The 20,104-nt window shown below is 33.9% G+C and overlaps 2 protein-coding genes across 10 annotated transcripts in view; one reads left to right on the top strand and one right to left on the bottom strand.

Annotated features, from left to right (window-relative positions):
• Positions 1-8,382, top strand: part of LOC138325255 (protein aveugle-like) — a 24,201-nt gene extending 15,819 nt beyond the window's left edge. For 3 of the 7 annotated variants that reach the window (XM_069270772.1, XM_069270771.1, XM_069270774.1), the window contains exons 4-7: positions 1,001-1,067; positions 1,362-1,438; positions 3,330-3,368; positions 5,334-5,431. In XM_069270772.1, coding sequence (XP_069126873.1) covers positions 1,001-1,067; positions 1,362-1,438; positions 3,330-3,368; positions 5,334-5,425 — 275 coding nt within the window. In that variant the 3' untranslated portion in view covers positions 5,426-5,431. The other 4 variants (XR_011208752.1, XM_069270775.1, XM_069270777.1 and 1 more) reach the window with 4 other exon arrangements.
• Positions 8,117-20,104, bottom strand: LOC138325254 (trimethylguanosine synthase-like). Of its 3 annotated transcripts, none has more exons than XM_069270768.1 (12): positions 19,999-20,104; positions 18,573-18,661; positions 18,126-18,201; positions 17,467-17,610; positions 15,399-17,079; positions 15,025-15,148; positions 14,436-14,543; positions 12,578-13,143; positions 11,893-12,024; positions 11,268-11,483; positions 10,820-10,899; positions 8,117-9,705 (listed from the first exon to the last, which is right to left on the bottom strand). In XM_069270768.1, the coding sequence occupies exons 2-12, from the start codon at positions 18,659-18,661 to the stop codon at positions 9,307-9,309; spliced, it is 3,615 nt and encodes a 1,204-aa protein (XP_069126869.1). In that variant the 5' UTR covers positions 19,999-20,104; the 3' UTR covers positions 8,117-9,306. The 3 variants fall into 3 exon arrangements, with proteins under 3 accessions (XP_069126869.1, XP_069126871.1, XP_069126870.1); XM_069270770.1 differs by having other exon boundaries at positions 15,025-15,133; XM_069270769.1 differs by having other exon boundaries at positions 20,010-20,066.

The raw sequence follows: 20,104 nt of genomic DNA, 5'->3' as shown, positions 1-20,104 counted from the left end.
GGGAAGGGGAACAGATTTTGTATAAATGGTGACTCTGTCTCCTCTGGGGCCTGAAGGGCGGGGCCCAATAGGTGAATTTGTGGAGATGATTTTCAGATGACCGTTAAGGCCTATGGGCCTTTTGTTTATAGTTATGCATAAGCTTTCTGGATACAGACGGAAAAAAAAGGAAAATGACCAAAGGGTTTTTTATAGTGAGGTGTCATATAATTTATTGGTTAAGGGTGATTGGTTGTTGTAGTGGTTAAGTCACTCACCTTTCACCTAGCTGGTCGGAGTTCGATCCTCTTCACGTACGTGAAAAGGTTAGGGGTCACCTGCCCAATAACGTGGGTTTTGTCCGGGCATTCCGGTTTCCTGGTTTCCTCCCACACTGAGATCCCTCACGAGCTTACATCCGGGCCAGTGAGAGTGATTTGCATAACTTGTCTTTAATCAACGTAAAACAAAGCTTATATTTTAAAACTTTCCTAATTATCTCCCTTGAATGTAATAAATCTAGCAACTTGTTTGAATTCTTTTTTTTGCATCATGAAAAGATGTTTGGTTTGATAGGAAAAAAATGTTTTTTTTTCTGTATGTACAAATTAACATTAATATGCAATGCAATAATAAAGCAAATTCTGAACATCATTTCAAGGTTCAAGCTACTAATGAAATTGAAATAGTCTATATAAATGTTATACAATGTAACATTGAATTAGTCTAGATAATTGTTATACAACATAATATTGAACTAGTCTAGATAATTGTTATACAACATAATATTGAACTAGTCTAGATAATTGTTATACAACATAATATTGAACTAGTCTAGATAAATGTTATACAATGTAATATTGAACTAGTCTAGATAAATGTTATACAATGTAATATTGAACTAGTCTAGATAAATGTTATACAATGTAATATTGAACTAGTCTAGATAAATGTTATACAATGTAATATTGAACTAGTCTAGATAAATGTTATACAATGTAATATATGTATTTGTTTTCAGGAAGGACGCTGATTCGAATGAATGAAATAAAATTGGAACGAATAGGAATAGCCAAAGCAGAGCATAGGTTTGTTTACAATGTTTACCTATATAACTATTCAACTCATTACCCTATAATATACAACTCTACTACAAAGTGGCAATAGTTCTTTTTTTTCCACTTCACTTCTAAACTTTTGAAGATATCAAAATAGTTAACTTATTTCTGAGATAACATGCAATTTATTGGAATAACATTTTTTCCATATATTTGTGTTTAGGAAATAAATAATTAATGTTCTTTAATTCTGTGAACTCTCTTACAAAACATATCCCTTGAACATAAAATTTAGAATGTTTGAATTACATGTAATCATTTCAGGAATGAATTTATGCAGTATATTTTACGCCTTCGACTCCGGCATGAAACTGGAGATTTAAAGAATTTAGACCAAAAAGGTAAGTTAACAGTTTAGATTGAGGATAAAAAAAGTTTGGTTTGCATGTGAAAATGATTTGGAAATACATATATATATATGTGCACATAAATGTAAGAAAGATTGTTAGAAATGACTATAGATTAGATTTACTAGATTTTGGTACTGTTGTGTTGTCCCATTTAGAGAATGTATCAAACTGTTCAGAATATCTTCAGCTTTATTATATTAGCTTTAATTGTGAGGTTGTCATAGCTAGGTGAAATGAGTGATTTCATTCTACTCAATTCTCCACTTAACTTCTATTTTGTGTTATTGTACATTTCTTGATTTAAATATAAAGATATGGTTATTGTAAAAACTAACGATACTTCTGGCACAAGCTGTCACAACTTTGAATGCATATTGATGCCAACATTAATATTTTACAGCAATCTGCATGATTGTATTGATATATGGTAGAGGAGTTTTGCATGAGATAATTTAATAACATGTTAAATATTTAAATTCAGTTTCTTGACAACAAACAAAGAAATCAATATGTCTCCCTTCTATGTACAGTATTAAAGATTGTTTGCATGCAGTGAAAGGGAAAAAGTGGGTAGAGTATTGCTATGTACATCCTTGATACTTCAGGGGTTACTATCACTGACATTATATCCACCCCTGGACAATCTCATAGTAAAACTGGAAGCCGTAAAAAACGTCAAATTACCTGTGTCTTCTAGATCTGCATTGCCTTAAAGCTTCAGTTTTACTGAGAGATGGTCCAGGGGGATATAACGACAGTGATAGTAGCCCCTGGAGTATTGAGGATAAGCTATGTAATATACATGTATACAGTATAATTGGGATTATAAGTTTCACCTTATGAGTATAGGCCGTAAATTAAAGTCCAAACTAAAGACAAACTCATACAAGATGTAATGGCTATTGTAACTAATTTGTTTCTCTTAAAAAATGTCTATGAGTACCAGGTACTACATGTAGATAGTCTATCCATGCACCTCTGAGACTTCCTGACAATTTAAATAACCTCGATAATTTTGGCCTTTATTTTAGAATCTGTTAGCTAGAACTTTCTACATTGGTTGATTGACCTTTTGAAATGGTTTAATTATTGAGATGAAAGTCATGAATATGATCCAACAGTATATATATATATCAAATAGATAGCGATAGATATAGTGTCTAAGCTATCTTGGGCATCTCGCAGTAAAACTGGAGGCAACAGAAAAGAACAGGTAATTTAGTCCTTTGATGTACATCAAAAGAGCATTATAACGGTACACTGTGGTTGACTGTGTGTCTTTGAAATTGGGCTTCGCTCTCTCTGTAGTCTTCAAAGGAAATCTTTGCAGGTCTGTGATTGGTTCAGATCTGTTCACCTGAGCTGCCTTCATTTTTGCTATGAGATAGTCCAGGGGTGTAGAGATCGTAAGTGATCGGAACCCTTGGAGTATCGAGGATGCTGTAAACCAGGCCCAGCTTGCTCAAACTTAAAATTCAAATTCTCTCCAGAGGAAAGCTATGCAGAAATTTAGAGGGGGAAAAACTTTCTTTAACTTCATTAGTGCTTTCCTTTGAAAATTAAATTCAAAGAATTTTGTTATGAAACTTGGTAGATAGTAACAAAGTAATTGATTGAAATCTGCTTACCTTATATTAGTCTTGTATCCATGTGATATAAGACCAAGACACCAATCTCCTATATTCAGGACTAAGTATCGATAAATTTGTAAGAAATTTTCTTGTTATGTATGTATCATTTTTTAATTATCTTTCTTCTTATTCAATTAAGTTCATTTCCAAATGTAACACATCATAAATCATAAGATATAATACATTACAATCGTTCAGTCAAACAAAGGCAGAGAACACACTTGTCACTATGTATGATTCAATCTTTGTAGAAAGGCAAACAACCAAGTACATAGACCGCTATGTTTCAGGTAAATTAAAGTGTGTAAATACTGTAACCTTAACCACATTACTACCTGGCATAGCTATAACCATACTGATGAACTAAGATCCAGACTATTTAATCAGTGTAATCTTCAGTTACTTTATCGAGTATTTAATCTTTTATCTGTGGTTTGTAACAAATATAATCATAATGAAATGTCAAATCTGTATTGATGGATTTTAAGGACTTTATAAGTTTAATGTATGGTAATGAATTTTATCTTCATTAGAAATGAATATACATATGTACAGTATTTCTGGAAAATAATGATCTGTGTAGTTTGGATCAATTTTAACATCTTACAATGTACTTTTATTATTAGATATTTTATCTTAATTGGGAACTGATACCCCTTAGTATTTTTTTTTTTTTTTGATAAACATTGTCTTCATCAAATATCTTATTTCCAATTGAAATAAGATCCAATCTGTATCAGTAAAGGATCCTTTCTACAGCAAAATCAAATATTTTATCTAAATGTCAATTAAAATTACCCGGTACTGTAAACTTCATCAGATGTTTATCAGACATTGGAATTTAATTAAAAGATTATATAATCTTAATCAAATAATTTATCTGAATATCAAATTGAATGTCTACAATGTTATAAGATATTTCATATCTCAATAGCTATAATCTTATAAGATATTTTATCTCAATAGCTATAATCTTATAAGATATTTTATCTCAATAGCTATAATCTTATAATATATTTTATCTCAGTGGGTATAATCTCATCAAATGGCAATTAAATTGATTATTATCTTCATCAGATTTTCAATTGGATATTACAATTAAAGTGAATGTAATTTATAATTTTAATCTATTTAATCCGAATGGCAATTAAAATGTTAATACTCTTCATCAGATGAGTGTGCATACTCCTGCCATTATTTTAATTAAACAATTTGGGTTGTGGACTGTTCTGTTTGTGGTTATGGGATTAACTACTAACAGTTAAAGCATAATTAATGTATGAGTCAATCTCGTCAAAATCATATGTTAATTAATGAAAAATACTTCCGGCAGTATGAGGTTATGGAGTAATTTAGTTCATATTCACCCCTGAAGTAACATTTAGGCTTTCCTAAACTAAATACTAGACCAGTCTATTATGAAATTTCAGGGGTGAATGAGTTCAGTAAATGTATTTATTCAGATTAATGATATTATGTACCTGTTACTCAATGGAAACATTCCTGTCAGTAAGGAAATCAGTATTACGGTATTATTCAGATTAATGATATTATGTACCTGTTACTCAATGGAAACATTCCTGTCAGTAAGGAAATCAGTATTACGGTATTATTCAGATTAATGATATTATGTACCTGTTACTCAATGGAAACATTCCTGTCAGTAAGGAAATCAGTATTACAGTATAATTATATCTACTTATTAATTGTACCAATACAATTTGTATATCTATTCATGGTTTTTTTTTGTTTTTTTTTTTTTTTTTTTTTATTTGGTTTTTTTTTTTTTTTTTTTTTTTTTTTTTTTATTTGGAGTTCTGTGTGTCGGATCTTTAAATGTGTATTGGCTGTATGATTTTTTGGTGAAAAATCATTATGTATTATGTTGTTAAAAACGCCACACAGAAAAACTCAAACAATTTTAAAAATCTTCTTTCTGATTACAAATTATTTTCATATACAAAATGCAAACTTTTCATGGAAACAATTTTGTTGAAACGAAAAGTCTTTTAGATATGGACAATATTATTTCTGATGAAAAATAAACACATCATAATACAGGGTAATAAAATGTCAGTTACATGATGTAACCATAAAGTGTATAGATGAATGCAAGCTTTATAATATACATTAGTAGTTATTTGCAGGGTGGCTGTCTTCACCTATAATAGGGACAGTATAGGACAAACTTAATGTTTTCTTCTACTGAAGCAGGATACAACATGCTCATTTATAAATATTATCTGTAATTGCAGGAACTGGTTTTGAATTGAAACTGCCAGAGAAGTCACGCTTAATATTTTGTTCTACTGAAGCAAGATACAATGTGTTCATTTATAAATATTAACTGTAATTGCAGGAACTGGTTTTGAATTGAAACTGCCAGAGAAGTCCCGAAATGCCAAAGAACTGAAAGAGAAGCACCCTCCGTAGTAGTATCATCCATGTCTGTGTGATGTTGGGTAGAGATCTTCAAACTTGATATTCACTTAAGGTTGAATTGAATCCTTTCTTCTGTTGCCAACAAAAATCTGTCTAGAGCAACACCCATACTCTTTCAGCCATTTTCTTTTATACAAAATTAGCTATGATTATGATCCAAATGCTGATATGTTTTAATTCATATCCTAGCAGCTACCCTATTCGACCTTATAAGCGCCCATGTTCCTATAAGCCCCCTTTCCCCTTTTTGATACCTCAATTTCAATTGCCCAAGCATAAATAAAGACCAAAACTACACAAAACAGTATAGATTTGCAGTAATAGCGTCTTCTTAACACCTTTTCATTTTTTCAATTTTTTTAACGGGCTGGGTGCTTATTGGGTTGAATACCGTATATCTTTTTACAGAGATCATTTCGAACTCATGATCCCAACCAATTTGGTTGAACTATGATATAAACAAGCTTTTATTTTCTTGTTTTGAGGATCCTTTTGTAACATACACAGTCTATCCATCTTTTAAAGACTTATGGAAGATAGCTATAAGTTATACCGGAATCCTATTAAAAACTGATGGGAATCACAGATGTATTATACCCTTTAAGGATTTTTGTAGATCAGCTTCCTTTTCTTCTGCAGACAGAGGACATAACACCGTTAATGTCAGAGACCATGATCCAACATTGATCATTTTGGTGTTATTTTTGAAATTTTGCAATTTACAACAAGAAAGTTGTTGGGGTATATTGTATGACATACCGGTAAAAGAAAAGTGGCTTTACAAGGCATTATGAAACAGTTAAAAGAAAAGTGGCTTTACAAGGCTTTATGAAACAGTTAAAGATGCTCCACCGCTGACAAATAGTATTTTTTCACTATTTAAAACAGGAGCAGACAATTTAGTATTTCTCTTCAGTTACAAAAGTTACTTACTTCACACCATTACCACCATTGAAAAGTTTGAGCTTTTAATTTTACATCAAGTTAAAAATATATAAAATAATTAATTGCATCCCGAAAAAATTCCGTGGCACTATATCCTATATGGAATGAAGTATTGATTGCGCGAGCACCAAAGGCAAAATCAATTATTTATATTATTTTTTGTGTTAATTAGACATAGATATACACGATTAAACACCAATTATTGTTCAAATGATATACATCATTTATACTCTGTCAGCGGTGGAGCATCTTTAATGACAGATACATCATATATATACATTTGTATGTATTGTCTTTCTGAAGTTATTTAAAATGTCAGAGAGATGGTTTAAAATTAATATTTGTTGAATTCATGTGGTTAATAAGGACATAATACCCATAGTGGCCCTATTTGGCCCCAGTCTTGGAAATGGCATAATGCTAAATGCAGAGAGCTGGACCCTTCAACGTAAATATTCCATTGATTTAATGTGTGTATGAGTGCATAATTGTTACTAGTGTGATATTCCCATGAGCTGTTTTTGTTAGTTGTGTCTGGTACAATGTGAATGACAGGAACAGTGCAGCATTATTATTTCTGCATGATATCTCCACATAGAATGCAAACCAACTTATTTCCATGTGCGATTTAATTTGACAAAATTTGAGTGATTAAAATTTATGAATATAGCTACAGGTCACCACAAAAACGTTTCTCCTACATTAGGTACATAAGTTTTAAACAGAAGATCGTGAAATCGTGATATGGTACCTGTGAAAAAGTTGTTGGACAAGAAAAGTGAAATTAATCATATGTCACCCTGAAAACAAGTCGGTTAAATTCTGTTAAAATGTCATTTTTAATATATGTGTTATGTAAAGTATCCTTATTAATGTATGGCCATTTTTATACAAGATTTTAATTTTTAAAGCTTTGACTGTTATTCATCAAGGCTTACAAAACAATTATGTACATCTAATTACATGATATAAACAGGCAAGTTAAGATCTTGTATATATGTCTGATTTAGCTTGTTATATATCATGAACATTGTCAAGCAAAATATTCTTGTGATAGAATCTATTTATTGTCATTAGATATGAAAGGTAAATTTTTATATACGTTTTAGTCTTAGTATAAACTAAATATTCTTACTTGAAAGCTATTAGGTCTGATTATTATTACTGATTGAATGTACTCCCTTTTTACTCCTAATACATTGTAGATTTATTTTGCAACTGAATGTATTTGTGAATTATAGACACAATTTCTGAATTTGAAATCCATTATTTTATTCTGCCTTTGCATATTACAGAGTTAACTCCCTTGTGAGTAGGTATCTTTTGTGACATCATTGTATTGTCAACATAACTTTCATCATTTTCTCTGAAATGTTTTCCGAATTTGCATATTACAGAGTTATCTGCACTTCAGGGTAGGTATTGATTGTGCGTCATGTGTTTGGGGGCGTAACGTCATACGTTTCGGAGAAAATGACTTGAATTGTGCTCACAAAATAATGACGTAACAATCGATATCTACCCGCAAGGGGGCTAACTTTGTAATGTACAAAGACAGAATAACATTACGCATACAAACACAGATATCCCTGTAATATTCAAATACAGAATACTTTGTATCAAAAACATACAGTACATTATACAATATGGTAAAAAATGGTGCTGTTTATTCATTTAATCATTTTTCCTTGTAATGTACAAAGATTGATGTTACAAATTCAGAATAAGCATGATTTCCACTAATTTTTTTATTTTACTACTAAATTACCAGGTAATTTGTTTTTGTTTGAAATTCCCTGTTAAATAAGGCATTGAACATGGATGGGTTTTCAATGTTTATTAATATTAGATATAAAGGTTTCCTGTACATTTTGTATCATCTGTTTATCACAGAGTGCAATAAACTGTTATCATGACCCCATCATGTTTGTGTTTTTATGTCTATATCTGAAATACTGGATACCGGGTTTGTTTCATTATTTTCAACATCAACATTCTATATCTTATGTGATACTAAAAGTCTGAGCTGTCTCACCAAACTGCCTACATATGGTTTAAGAGGAAAGTACGTTATTATTCAATTTGTGTACTCCATTGCAATAATAGTTCAAATATTGTCATTAACAGATCTATAAAAAAACTGTAATTTTTATATACAATTAAAAATTGTGTATCCCCATATACATTTAGAATTCAATCGTCAAGAATGGGAATAATTCAGGTACCACGCGATACCCAATAACGTTGTGCAGGTATCAGATGGTACGTGAATTTTCTATTAACTGGAAAATGTATTATATTACAGGTATAGAAGAACTTCAAGGATGTAATCTCCATAAGGATATATAAGGGTAGTGAAAAGGATGCAAGAAACATGAAACCAAGTCCCTCCAAAAATATGTAGTTTTACAATATGGTGGAGTTTTAGGATTATTCATGATTTGCAAAAAAAAAATTAAAAATTTGAAGGATGGTTTTTCAATGAGAGCACAACACGTATAATCATTTTTAACTTTTTGATTACTACATATATACCCATAAAATTCAATGCTTGTATATGAACTATTGTGAAGCAATAATTTTATTACATGCCTAACACATGTTGTTCTGTATAGAGAAAGTATGGACGACTTACTACAGTATTTTCCCATCCATATCAGCATTCAGGTAATTGTTAATGTGTTTTCCATATCACAGTTCAAAATTGCTTCTTATGACCAATTCAACAGACGATTGATGAAAAATCACCAGCAATACAGTTTGCATGCACCTATATCATCTCCATTTTATGAAGGCACCAAACGCAATCACAATTTTATCTTGATTATTGGATTATTTGGATCACCCAAATGCTTCACATTCTGAGATCATAGTGTAACCGTCTTGTCCTATATTGACTTCTTTATCAGTTACTACACTTTTCTCTAATGCTTTGTTCTCTTCTGTAATATCCTTAGATGAGTTGCCTCCACTTTGAGCCACTTTAGACAGACTGTTCCTGTCTTTAACCTCTACTGTCACACAGTCCCCATCTTGAACCCCTGAAGACAAAAGGTCTCCCTTGTGGACCTCTTTAGACCAATCTTGAGTCCATTTTTCATTCTCGCCCTCTCCAGACCTGTCGTTCCAGTCCGTATCGAGTACCAGATCTCCGTAGTAAGCGGTGATAGTCTTCAGTTTGTTGTTGAGTAAGTTCTGTTCTACCTCCACTTGACCCCCTAGACCAGCCAAAGCTGTCAACTACAGAAAAGAAAAACAAAATACATCTTCTATTTGTCTACCAGTACATGTATATTGAAATGACCTATATACATGTGTGTACTCCCAAGTACTAAGCAAATAATTGGTGATTTCCTTTGCTTCATTTTATGAAAAAAAAAAAAATGTTCAAAATTTAAGTGAAAAGGCTGGTATCAACTTAATTCAAGCAAGATTTCTTAACTGCCATCAAACTTGTCTAAGCGACCACCTCTGTTTACAAGAGATCCCAGAGGATCTTTGTGCCCACCAAAGAATGATATGGTCCGGACAATGGAAAGAGGGATCTTTTCCCTGCTTCCCAAATTTTTTCAAACATACAACACAGAAAATTTGAGACAAATGGCTTCAGTACTTTGGAGAAATAGTGGTAACAAACTTCAATGATGAAATTCAAGATGGCGGCTGGTTGGCCATCCTATTGACCAATCAGTCCCAAAAGGCATTATGCACAGCTAGGGCCTTAGTTGTGCATAATGCACTCTGGGACAGATCGGGAACTTAGGTATGGAATTTGAGAGAGACCCCTTCAGTAATTTCTCAGAAATAGCGATAACTATCAAAATCCAGGATGGCAGCCAGTCAGCCATCCTGTTTACCGATCATTTACAAAATGCAATATGAACAACTAGGGCCCAGAGGAACCTAAATGTGAGATTTGAACACTCAGCAGGATCATTTCGATACTTTCTGACAAATAGTGGTAACAATCTTAAATTATCTAAATCCAATATGGCAGGCTGTTGGCATCTTGTTGGACAATCAGTCCCAAAATGCAATATGCTCAACTAGGGTCCTAGAGGAACGTTAACCTACATATGAAATTTGAGAAAGATCCCTTCAGCCCTTTTTGATAAAAAGCAGTAGTAAGAAATGTTAACGTACGGAAGGACAGACGGACCACGGACGAAAAGCAATTTGAATAGGCCATTATCTGATGATGGTGGGCTAAACTCAACCAGGTTAACAAGGCCATTTTTTAGGGTCCCAAGTGACCATATATAATATAATTTGGCCTGTGTATAAAGCCACTGTGGGGTAATGAAGGTTGGACTGTACAGTTATTGATTAAAACGTATTTTCTACAAGCACTCACCTGCTCAAAGTCAGAATTTCTCGGAACAAAAAAGGCAATGTTGTTTGTTATCTTCTGTGAAACTTCAAAAATGTCTGAAGTGTGAATGTTAAGGCACAAACATTCATATAAATTAGAAACCACTTTTTACTTCTTATTCTGGACTGTATCTGTATTTTAGTTGTTTACAAGTAATATACAATGTATTTTTCGCAGTGAAATATAAGGTTTTAGTTTTACAGTGAACATAAAAGTGATATACAAATGCAATTCACTCCAGTGAAAATATGAATTTTGATATTTTCACTCGCTTTTGACCAATCAGAATGCAGCATTGAAAAAGTTGCGAAGCACAAGTGAAAAACTTCAAAGTTTCCATCTCATGAGATGAAATATTACTTGTTTTCATCAAGAAACAATGCTGCATCCCATAAAAATTATTAAACTTCACTAAATCAAAAAGGATATGCTTTAAGATCCATCATGGTTTCGAGGTCAAACACTTCTTCATTGAGGTAGTCTGGACCACCCCAGGGAGGACTGAGGAACACCACGTCCGCCTTCACCAGTGGCGCCACCTTCAGGAAGTCAGCACAGATAAATTCTATTCTGTCCTCGACCCCGTACACGGCCGCGTTGTGTCGTGCGCATTCGATCTTAGCTGGGTCTATGTCAACAGCAATTACTACAAAGTCAAATAATACAAACATATTGAATTTTTGAATGGGGAAAAATTACCTCGGTAAGAAAAAAGGAAACCTTAAGTTTAGATTATGTCAAGTTAACATAAGAATATATATATATATATATGGGTGCTACCTTTGAATCAAAATGTTCTCTGTAGCGATACATAAACTCTGAAAGTAACATTGTCAATAATTATGATCTAAAAACTGATCAAGATTTAATACTGAAAAGAAATATGAATACAAGTCAAGAGTCAAATAAATTCCTCAAATAAGTTGATATACAATAAAATACAGGTAAATCACTAATACTAAAAGGATAAAAATATCTGTGATGTTGGGAATTTTTATATTCTATTTTCTATTTAAAATTATCAGGATTTTTTGCTTGTATCTTATTGATATTACCTCTTTCACAAGTAAAAGCAAACTGGATGGCATTGCCTCCCACACCACAAAAGGCATCTAATATAACGTCACAACGACACCTCTCAGCTATATGCTCAGCTATCTTTTCCGGAGTGACCGAAAACCAGCCCTCTACAAAATACAAAACCAACTTGTTACAAGTCACAAAATTAACCCATGTTAAACGTAATTTTTGTGGCCATTTGTTAATAAGTGGTGATTTTCTTTGCATACACAAAAGATTATTATTTGTTATCATATTTTTAATCCAGTAAATCATTATAGAAGTTCAAATACCGTTAATATCAATTTTTTTCAAAAACAAGCAACAATTAATGAATTTAAAAACACAGCATGTGTTCGTGTGAATTATTGATATCAGAGAAAATAAGATGTTCTTTTTATCAGATTGATGTGTTTTTATATGTATACAGTGAACCCACAATAATCTGAACACTTCTGTCCCAGACCAAACCATATTTGATATTTCCGTCCAGCACATGATTTTTCTATCAGCATCTAGATTACATCTGGTTCACTGTATATACCATTAATATTGAAGTCAGACTGAACTTATTTTTGAAAAATATATAATTTATTATGATGACATTCATGTTAATCAGATTGGAAACTTAAAAATATCTACAGACAATATTGTTTTCCCATTAGTAACCAGTATAAATACCTCGATCTAATTTGATGCCGTCATCAAATCGTGTAAACAGGCGGTAGCGTTGTGCCCAATATTTTTTTAATTCAGGGTCACTCTCTACTTCCTTTGGTATTTCAGGTTGTTTTTTCTTCTTTTTCTGTCTTTTTTTCTTCTTTGTAAAACGTGATATAGATTTGGCTTCATTTGGAAAATTGTCATTTTCAGTAACTGGCTCTGAAGAAGGAACTTTATTCACAATTTGTTCATTTTCATCATCCGAGGACACAGACACATCTGACCAATCAACATCTTCTATTCCATTTGCTGCAGCAAAATCAGCAGCAAATTGAAACTCTGTGTTTTCATTGGCTGTTGCAGTATTTTCAGATTCTACAGCGGAAGTTGATGAAACATCATGACTGCACTTATCTAGGAATGTCTTAACTTTATTTAACTTTTTACTTTTGGAAAATTTCATCTCATGTCCGTCACTATCAAATCTAATATGGACGGGTTTTTTACCCAAGTTCAAGTCAGACTTCCTGTGTTTGTCTTTATATGACACATGTCCTTCTGTAATCCGTGGCTTTTTAGCAACCCTGAAATAAATTTGAAGCTTTTAAATATGTTGCTGTTAAAAGTAGCTGGATATCACAAAATTATTCAAAATGAGGCCCATGGGTCTGAATGAGTTATGCCTTATTCAACCTTCACATGCTTAGTGGATGAGGAGTGAGGAGCATATATTTTAACACTTTTAGGTTGAGCTTCCGTTGAATTTATGTTGTAGTTTTGGACAGGACGTCAAGTTTCTGATTTGTTCAAACACAGAGCAGACAATGTATGACACAGGACGAATAATATTTAGAATAGGTCATTAAATACTTTGACTAAGTAACCTAAAACTCTTAAGTCACATTATATTGAACAAGAGCTGTTGGAGAACAGCAAAACTCGCCTATTCAGAAGAAGTTGATGTTCAAGTATTTACTATTTAAACATGGAAATATGACAAATTAACAGACTCAAAAACCCCCTAAAGAGACCCAAATTGGTTGTATTATCACGTTCAGCATCCATACACATTAGGAAAATAAAATCATAAACATTTATGATGACTTAAGCTTAAACAATTGACGAAACAGAAACTTGCTCAAAAACTTTAACATGAAATGGGATGCCAACGCTGACGCTGAAGCCGACGCCGACGCCGACGCCGTGGTGACAACATTAGCTCCCCCTATTCTTCGAATAGGCGAGCTAATAAAGGTATGCAAAACTACAACTTGATAACATTTTCTTGTCTAACTGGAAGTTACATGTCAATACATGTATATGACATACATAGAAGCAAGAAACATTTTATATGCAACATTTTCAAGACACCTTAATGTATTTACAAATTTAAGGCAGAGCTCCAAAACAAATGGATATAAACCAAACAACTCCAGTACAGTATACATACATTATACCTACAATATTCATACAGTTACCTACAGTATGCGTACAGTATACCTACAGTATACATGTTGATACAGTGTACCTACAGTATATACATACAGTATACCTACAGTATATACATACAGTACACCTACAGTATATACATACAGTACACCTACAGTATATACATTCAGTATACCTATAGTATACATACAGTATATACATGCAGTATACCTAGAGTATATACATGCAGTACACCTACAGTATACATACAGTATATACATTCAGTATACATTCAGCATATATACAGTACACATTTAGCATATATTCAGCATACATACAACATATATACAGTATACATTTAGTATACATACCGTATACATTCAGTATACATACAGTATACACTCAGTATACCTACAGTATACATACAGTATACATTCAGTATACCTACGTTTCTGGTGTATCAGCCTGATCCTCTAGGACTGAGAATCCCATGTATCTGAGCTGGTCTTGTACTGTACTCTCTTCATTTGGGTATTCATCTTCATCCATCTCATGGCTGAAACACATTATAGCACAGGGTTATATCTCACTGAGCTAGGAAACACTGACATCCTAACTGTCAGGGCAATTTCAGGAAATGTCAGATCAATACGTGGTAATTGGCCCACATGGGTTTCATTTTGCCACCTAGAGATGAAGGGGTAGAGGTAATGACACCACTGCAACCCACTATCCCCAAGATTAACCAAGCCTTGGTGAATCTGTTACACAAGTAATGTAGACGGTATATAGTCTGGAGTGGACAATATAATGTACACTATGACTGACTAGACAAACGTGACCCAATTTGATAACAAAGTCATTAGTTTGGAATCAGAGAGATACTACTAATATCCAAATAACAGTAAATATATATCAACTGAGCAGGTGGAGTTTGATGCAATAAAGCAATGTGACAATATATATACCCAATGTGAAAATGTGACGGTGAAAACATCTACCAGTAAGTCTTACATGTAAACTAGAAGGCTACTAACCTGCTAGGTAGGTGTACAGGGCGATCATCTGGAGGGTCGTCATCGCCTCCACAGCCTGACCCCTGACCTTGTGACCACTGGCCTTTATCTCCAACAGGGGTCCCGGAGTCTGGAAATGAAATTACTGTCAAAAGGTCTTACAATTGATGTTGGTTAAGTATTACAAGTCTGACTTTTTAAGCATGAAAATACTATCTACTGTAGATGCATATTTCAATATAATGTAATATTCTGCATGAAAATCAACTATGCATCAGCATGTTTATTTAACATAATGAAGAGAGCCAACAACTGCAGGCACACTTGTTAATTCAATATACAAAATGTACAGCACATGTATGGAGATAAGTCTACACCTAGAGTGTCATACTTACTTCCACTAGTGTTCTGACTACCAGATGCTCTTGATTTATTTTTTCTCTTTTTCCCAGCACCACTACCATCCACCAACTCTTCCTCTTTCCCACTCTCACCATCAGCCCTAAAACAATCTGTCTTGGATCCTTCCTTTATTTCTGTATGCTCAGTACAAATATCCTGGTCACTGTTTGGTTCAGTTTTCAGATCCAAGTCTCTTAAATCATGCACTATTTTATTTCTTTCATCAACTGTACTTTCTGCACCTTGACTACCGTTGTCAAGTATTGTATCACCATGGATACCATCAATATGAGTTGTGACACCTTGACTACCGTTGTCAAGTATTGTATCATCATGAGTATTATCAATATTAGTTGTGTCACCTTGACAACTGCTGCTAAGGACTGCATCAGAATGGATAGAGTCACCTTGAGAGGCATCACCTTGACAACTGTTGCTAAGGATGGTATCACCTTGGATACCATCAGTATGTGAGGAGTAACCTTGGTTATTGTTGTTGATAAGTATTTCGTCACTAGATAAACCCGGATTCTGTATGGCTGGATGTGGTGAATTAATGCTGCCATTGAGACCAAGCCGATCAAACTCTGTTGAGAACTGATTGTAATAGTACCAGTATGTCTCGGTGTAATGGTCATTCCACATCTCCTGCCATTCCACCTCATAATTCTCCTCGTTATCTACATGGTCATCCTCAAATTGACCACTGGTTTCTAACTGACCACTCGGACATGAGGCATAGGAATGCATCATGTGTACTATTTCAGTCCTCTCATTCGACATATTGTCCTCCTCAGCATCAGAAACTTCATCCTGTTGATGCGACTGACCAGTTGTTTGACTTTCCATACAACCTTTCAGTGTGGATTCTATCGCTTGATTGAAAGAGGTTTGAAACCGATTTAATGGTAATCTCTGGTACTTAGAGTGGTCATCACATGGACTAGATGTGTTAACATGTTCACTCTCTGGATGATTTGCTTCATCAACATCATTTGTTCCTTTGCATTGTGTAATGTTGCTGTAATTTAACTTCTTATCACATTGACCCATTTTGACCTCTGAACTATTAGATATGCTTAACTCTGACCTTTCACCTTGACTTGTACTGACATCCTTACCAGTTTTGATATCCTTTGTGCCATCACTCATACTAGAACTTTTGTCTATGTCTCCAGACCCTAATTTCTGATTTGCTAAATTCACCTCTGAACTTTCTTTTGATTTAGCAACCTCTGAGCATTTTTGTAACTCTGTGACCTCTGAACCCTCCACTGAACTTTTAACTGAGGAACCCTCCACCGAATTGGTAACCTCTGAACCCTCTTCTGAGTTGATGACCTCTGACCTATTCCCCATTTGGTCTATCTCTAAACCCTCTTCTGTATTGACTTCCACTTCTGTTGTGTGAGGCACCCCTTGGGAGACCCTAAAGTCTATCTGCTCAGGGTACTTATTGATCCAGCCCTGCCACACTAAGTACTCCCCATATTGGCCCCAATAGCCTTGCCAGGCCTCCTCCAGGTCAAGCTGACGAAACTCCAGTACGCTTTCGGGGGCAAGCTGAGGAAAATCTATTGGAACTTCATAAGTTTCTTCATCTTTCATTTGTTCCTTTCTTTTTCTTTTCTTCTTCTTTTTACTTTTGTGACCATGAGATTTCTTTTTCTTTGACTAAAACAAATAAACAGTACAAGTGTTACCAAACTTTGATGACATGTTTGTGATATGTTAGCTTTATTGCGCTTCTTCAAGAACAAAATAAACAGATTACATGTACATATGTACATCTGAATTTAAGGTTTCCTGGTCATCTAATTCAATCAACTCTTGTAATTTTGAGCAATTTTAATAGTCATGTTAGTAAAGTTAAAACATTTTAGAAATATGTAGTGTCAAAATAGTTCAGAAATAATTCATTTTCATTCCATGGCACTTTAACTAGATAAAAGTCTTATGGGTGAAATTTCATAATGGATTAATCTTGCCTTATCATAATTAGAAATCAAAAGGTTAGATGTGTTTTTTGTGTGTGAATAGGTTAAGAACTTAAGGTCATACCTTTCCAGTAACAGGGGGATTCCCACTACTAAACGATACTGGCAGACCCATCATCTTCATCAATTTGTCCTCTCCTATGTCTTCTTCCTCTTCTTCGTCTTCTAAATCATTCTCTCTATCATCTTCCTCTTCTTCTATTGCACTCTATAAAGTTAACAGATCAAATATCAAAGCGTTCTTCACTTGCCCGATTCATTTATTTCAAAATAGACAACCATGCATTGTTCACATATATAGACCCCACACAATGATTAAACATGTTCAGATTTTTACTTACATTGAATGAGGACAGCTCTTTGGAGGATAAGTAAACCAGATAACGGTACTAATCATTTTATGGTTGTGCTTTTTGTTATATGGACCAAAGCAATAAGATAAAAAGCTTCTTAGTTTAAAAGTATTTTGTACTTTCATTTATACTCATAAAACCTATACAGGTGCTAGATTCTATCATAAGATATACAATACAGCAAATTCAAGTCTTAAAAATACAAATCAAGGGTCAAAATGTCAGACAAAGCTGAGGAAGGCTGGGCACTAAATATGTGTATCAGTCTGCTTTCTCCTAATCAGGGAATGTTTCTCATTTATGTTGGTGGAGTAATTATAAGCCTCACTCCCTCTCTTCCTTTATTTAGGGATGGATTAAATCTTTTTACCTCGTCCGTATTGGAGTCAGATGTTCCCGAGTCTATAGACCATGTCACCATTCCCTGCTTGACCAGTTCACCATCACTAGAAAGAAAACAAAGTAGTTTCACCTATTACACACCTTTTAAGTTTCATTTCTTTTCATACTCTTTATTGTGTAATCTACATGGATGCAAAACTGTTATATGTATTTTGAAAGCAATCACATGGATAACATAAGAAAATGATGAAATTTTCTTTCACTGTAGAGTTAAAGGTCCATGCATTAGATCCTTGAAATAACAGTATGCTCGCGGACTCCTTATTATATTGTTTCATAAAATTAATATTATTACATTACATTCATGATATTCAAGAGTCAAATGATTACTCTAAATCAAAGATTTGGGGACAATTTTTTATGTACCTATACCATTCCAATGCAAAATCATGTAGAAATTTGAAATCAAACTCACCGTATGAAAGCTCGAGTACAGTGACACATGACATTATTTTTGTCCAAAGTTAGCTGAACTTCAGCTAGGTGTCGCCATCGATGACACATCTGTAAGAAATATTCTTTTGATTTTTTAAAAATATTTTACAAAAACGTCTATTTTGTATGACTATCAAAATCATGATTTTCCTATACCATGAAGCATTTGATTTCCATGGATATGGTATTTTCATGATTTTGCCTGACATTGCTATGATCATGAAAATTTTATCCTTAATTCAGTTTCATTAGTTTAATTGCCTGTAATATTAAAAGCCAGGGGACGTGCCAGGTTTGTTGGTGGAGGAAAGCCAGATTACCCGGAGAAAAACCACCGACCAGTGGTTAGTACCTGGCAACTGCCCCACATGGGGTTCAAACCCGTGATACAGAGGTGGAGGGCAACAAAACAGCAAAGAACAGCAAAAGTTACATTTTCTAGTAATTCTGACATGTTTCTGCTACTGGCTAATATTAGAGCGCAGCTCTCTGCGCGGCCGAAGGCCGCAAAGAGCGAAGCTCTACTAACCATAACACGTGTGTGAGCATATAGATTCCAATACATTCCAGTACCCCTTGGACTTTGAAATTGTGTCCCGCGGAAAAAGTCTCGCGCCTCCATGTAGGCAGCCATGTTTAAATTCTCGTAACCAGCACGACGAGATTTGATATTTCTGTACTAGACTAAATGTGTTATCAGTATATGTTTCAAAATTACTGTAAGTAGTTTTAATTTACACATTTACAAGAACAACGCAATAAATGTACTGGTCCTATATATACTGTTTATGTTCTCAAGCGCACGGCACCTCAGCAGTGACGTCACAAAACCTGACGCCAAAGATGACGGCACAGATTCGCGCGTATTTTTGATAGCACCTGCATCTGATAAAAACAAGATTGAAGTATATTGAACTATTCCATTTGGATTATTTTGAATTCTTTCTAACTATCGATAGTATGTGCATGTCAGTGAAAGATTTTATTGTTAATCTCGTAGAAAAATATAGTCAATATAAAGTTATGATGTTATAATCTTTTACATGTAGCTGCGCTCTTCTGAGGCTTTGCCTTAAATTCATATTATTAGAAATTAGAACCATTTTCCTGAAAGTTTTTGCAAATGCATCAAATAAATCTACTTTGTTAATATCGATGAATTGAAAACTACAACTAATCCAAATGCATGAACGTCATCATATATTTCTGATCACTGTCAACAAAGGTGCTCCCAAGACATGTGTTCTGTGTTAAACAGAACGACGACGTTCACAAACGAAATGGAGTGTAGAGGTTGTCCACAATAGCAGATCTAGAGTCCATCCGTAAGTAACTGAGAAATGGCATTCTCATCATAAATTAACCTATATTACATACATATATGCGCATGTCTATCATCTATTCACCTGTTATTTACTTTGGTATGATTGCCGGATACAAACAACACACGTGAGCTGACGAACTGGAAGAAGTGTGGGGAACTAATTGGAATTTATCTACCTTCGTTATAGG

This window comes from Argopecten irradians, chromosome 6 (assembly GCF_041381155.1).
Source record: "Argopecten irradians isolate NY chromosome 6, Ai_NY, whole genome shotgun sequence".
Classification (NCBI taxonomy): Eukaryota; Metazoa; Mollusca; class Bivalvia; order Pectinida; family Pectinidae; genus Argopecten; species Argopecten irradians.
The sequence above is the reverse complement of the archived record's forward strand: the minus strand, read 5'-3'. Positions and strand labels throughout refer to the sequence as shown.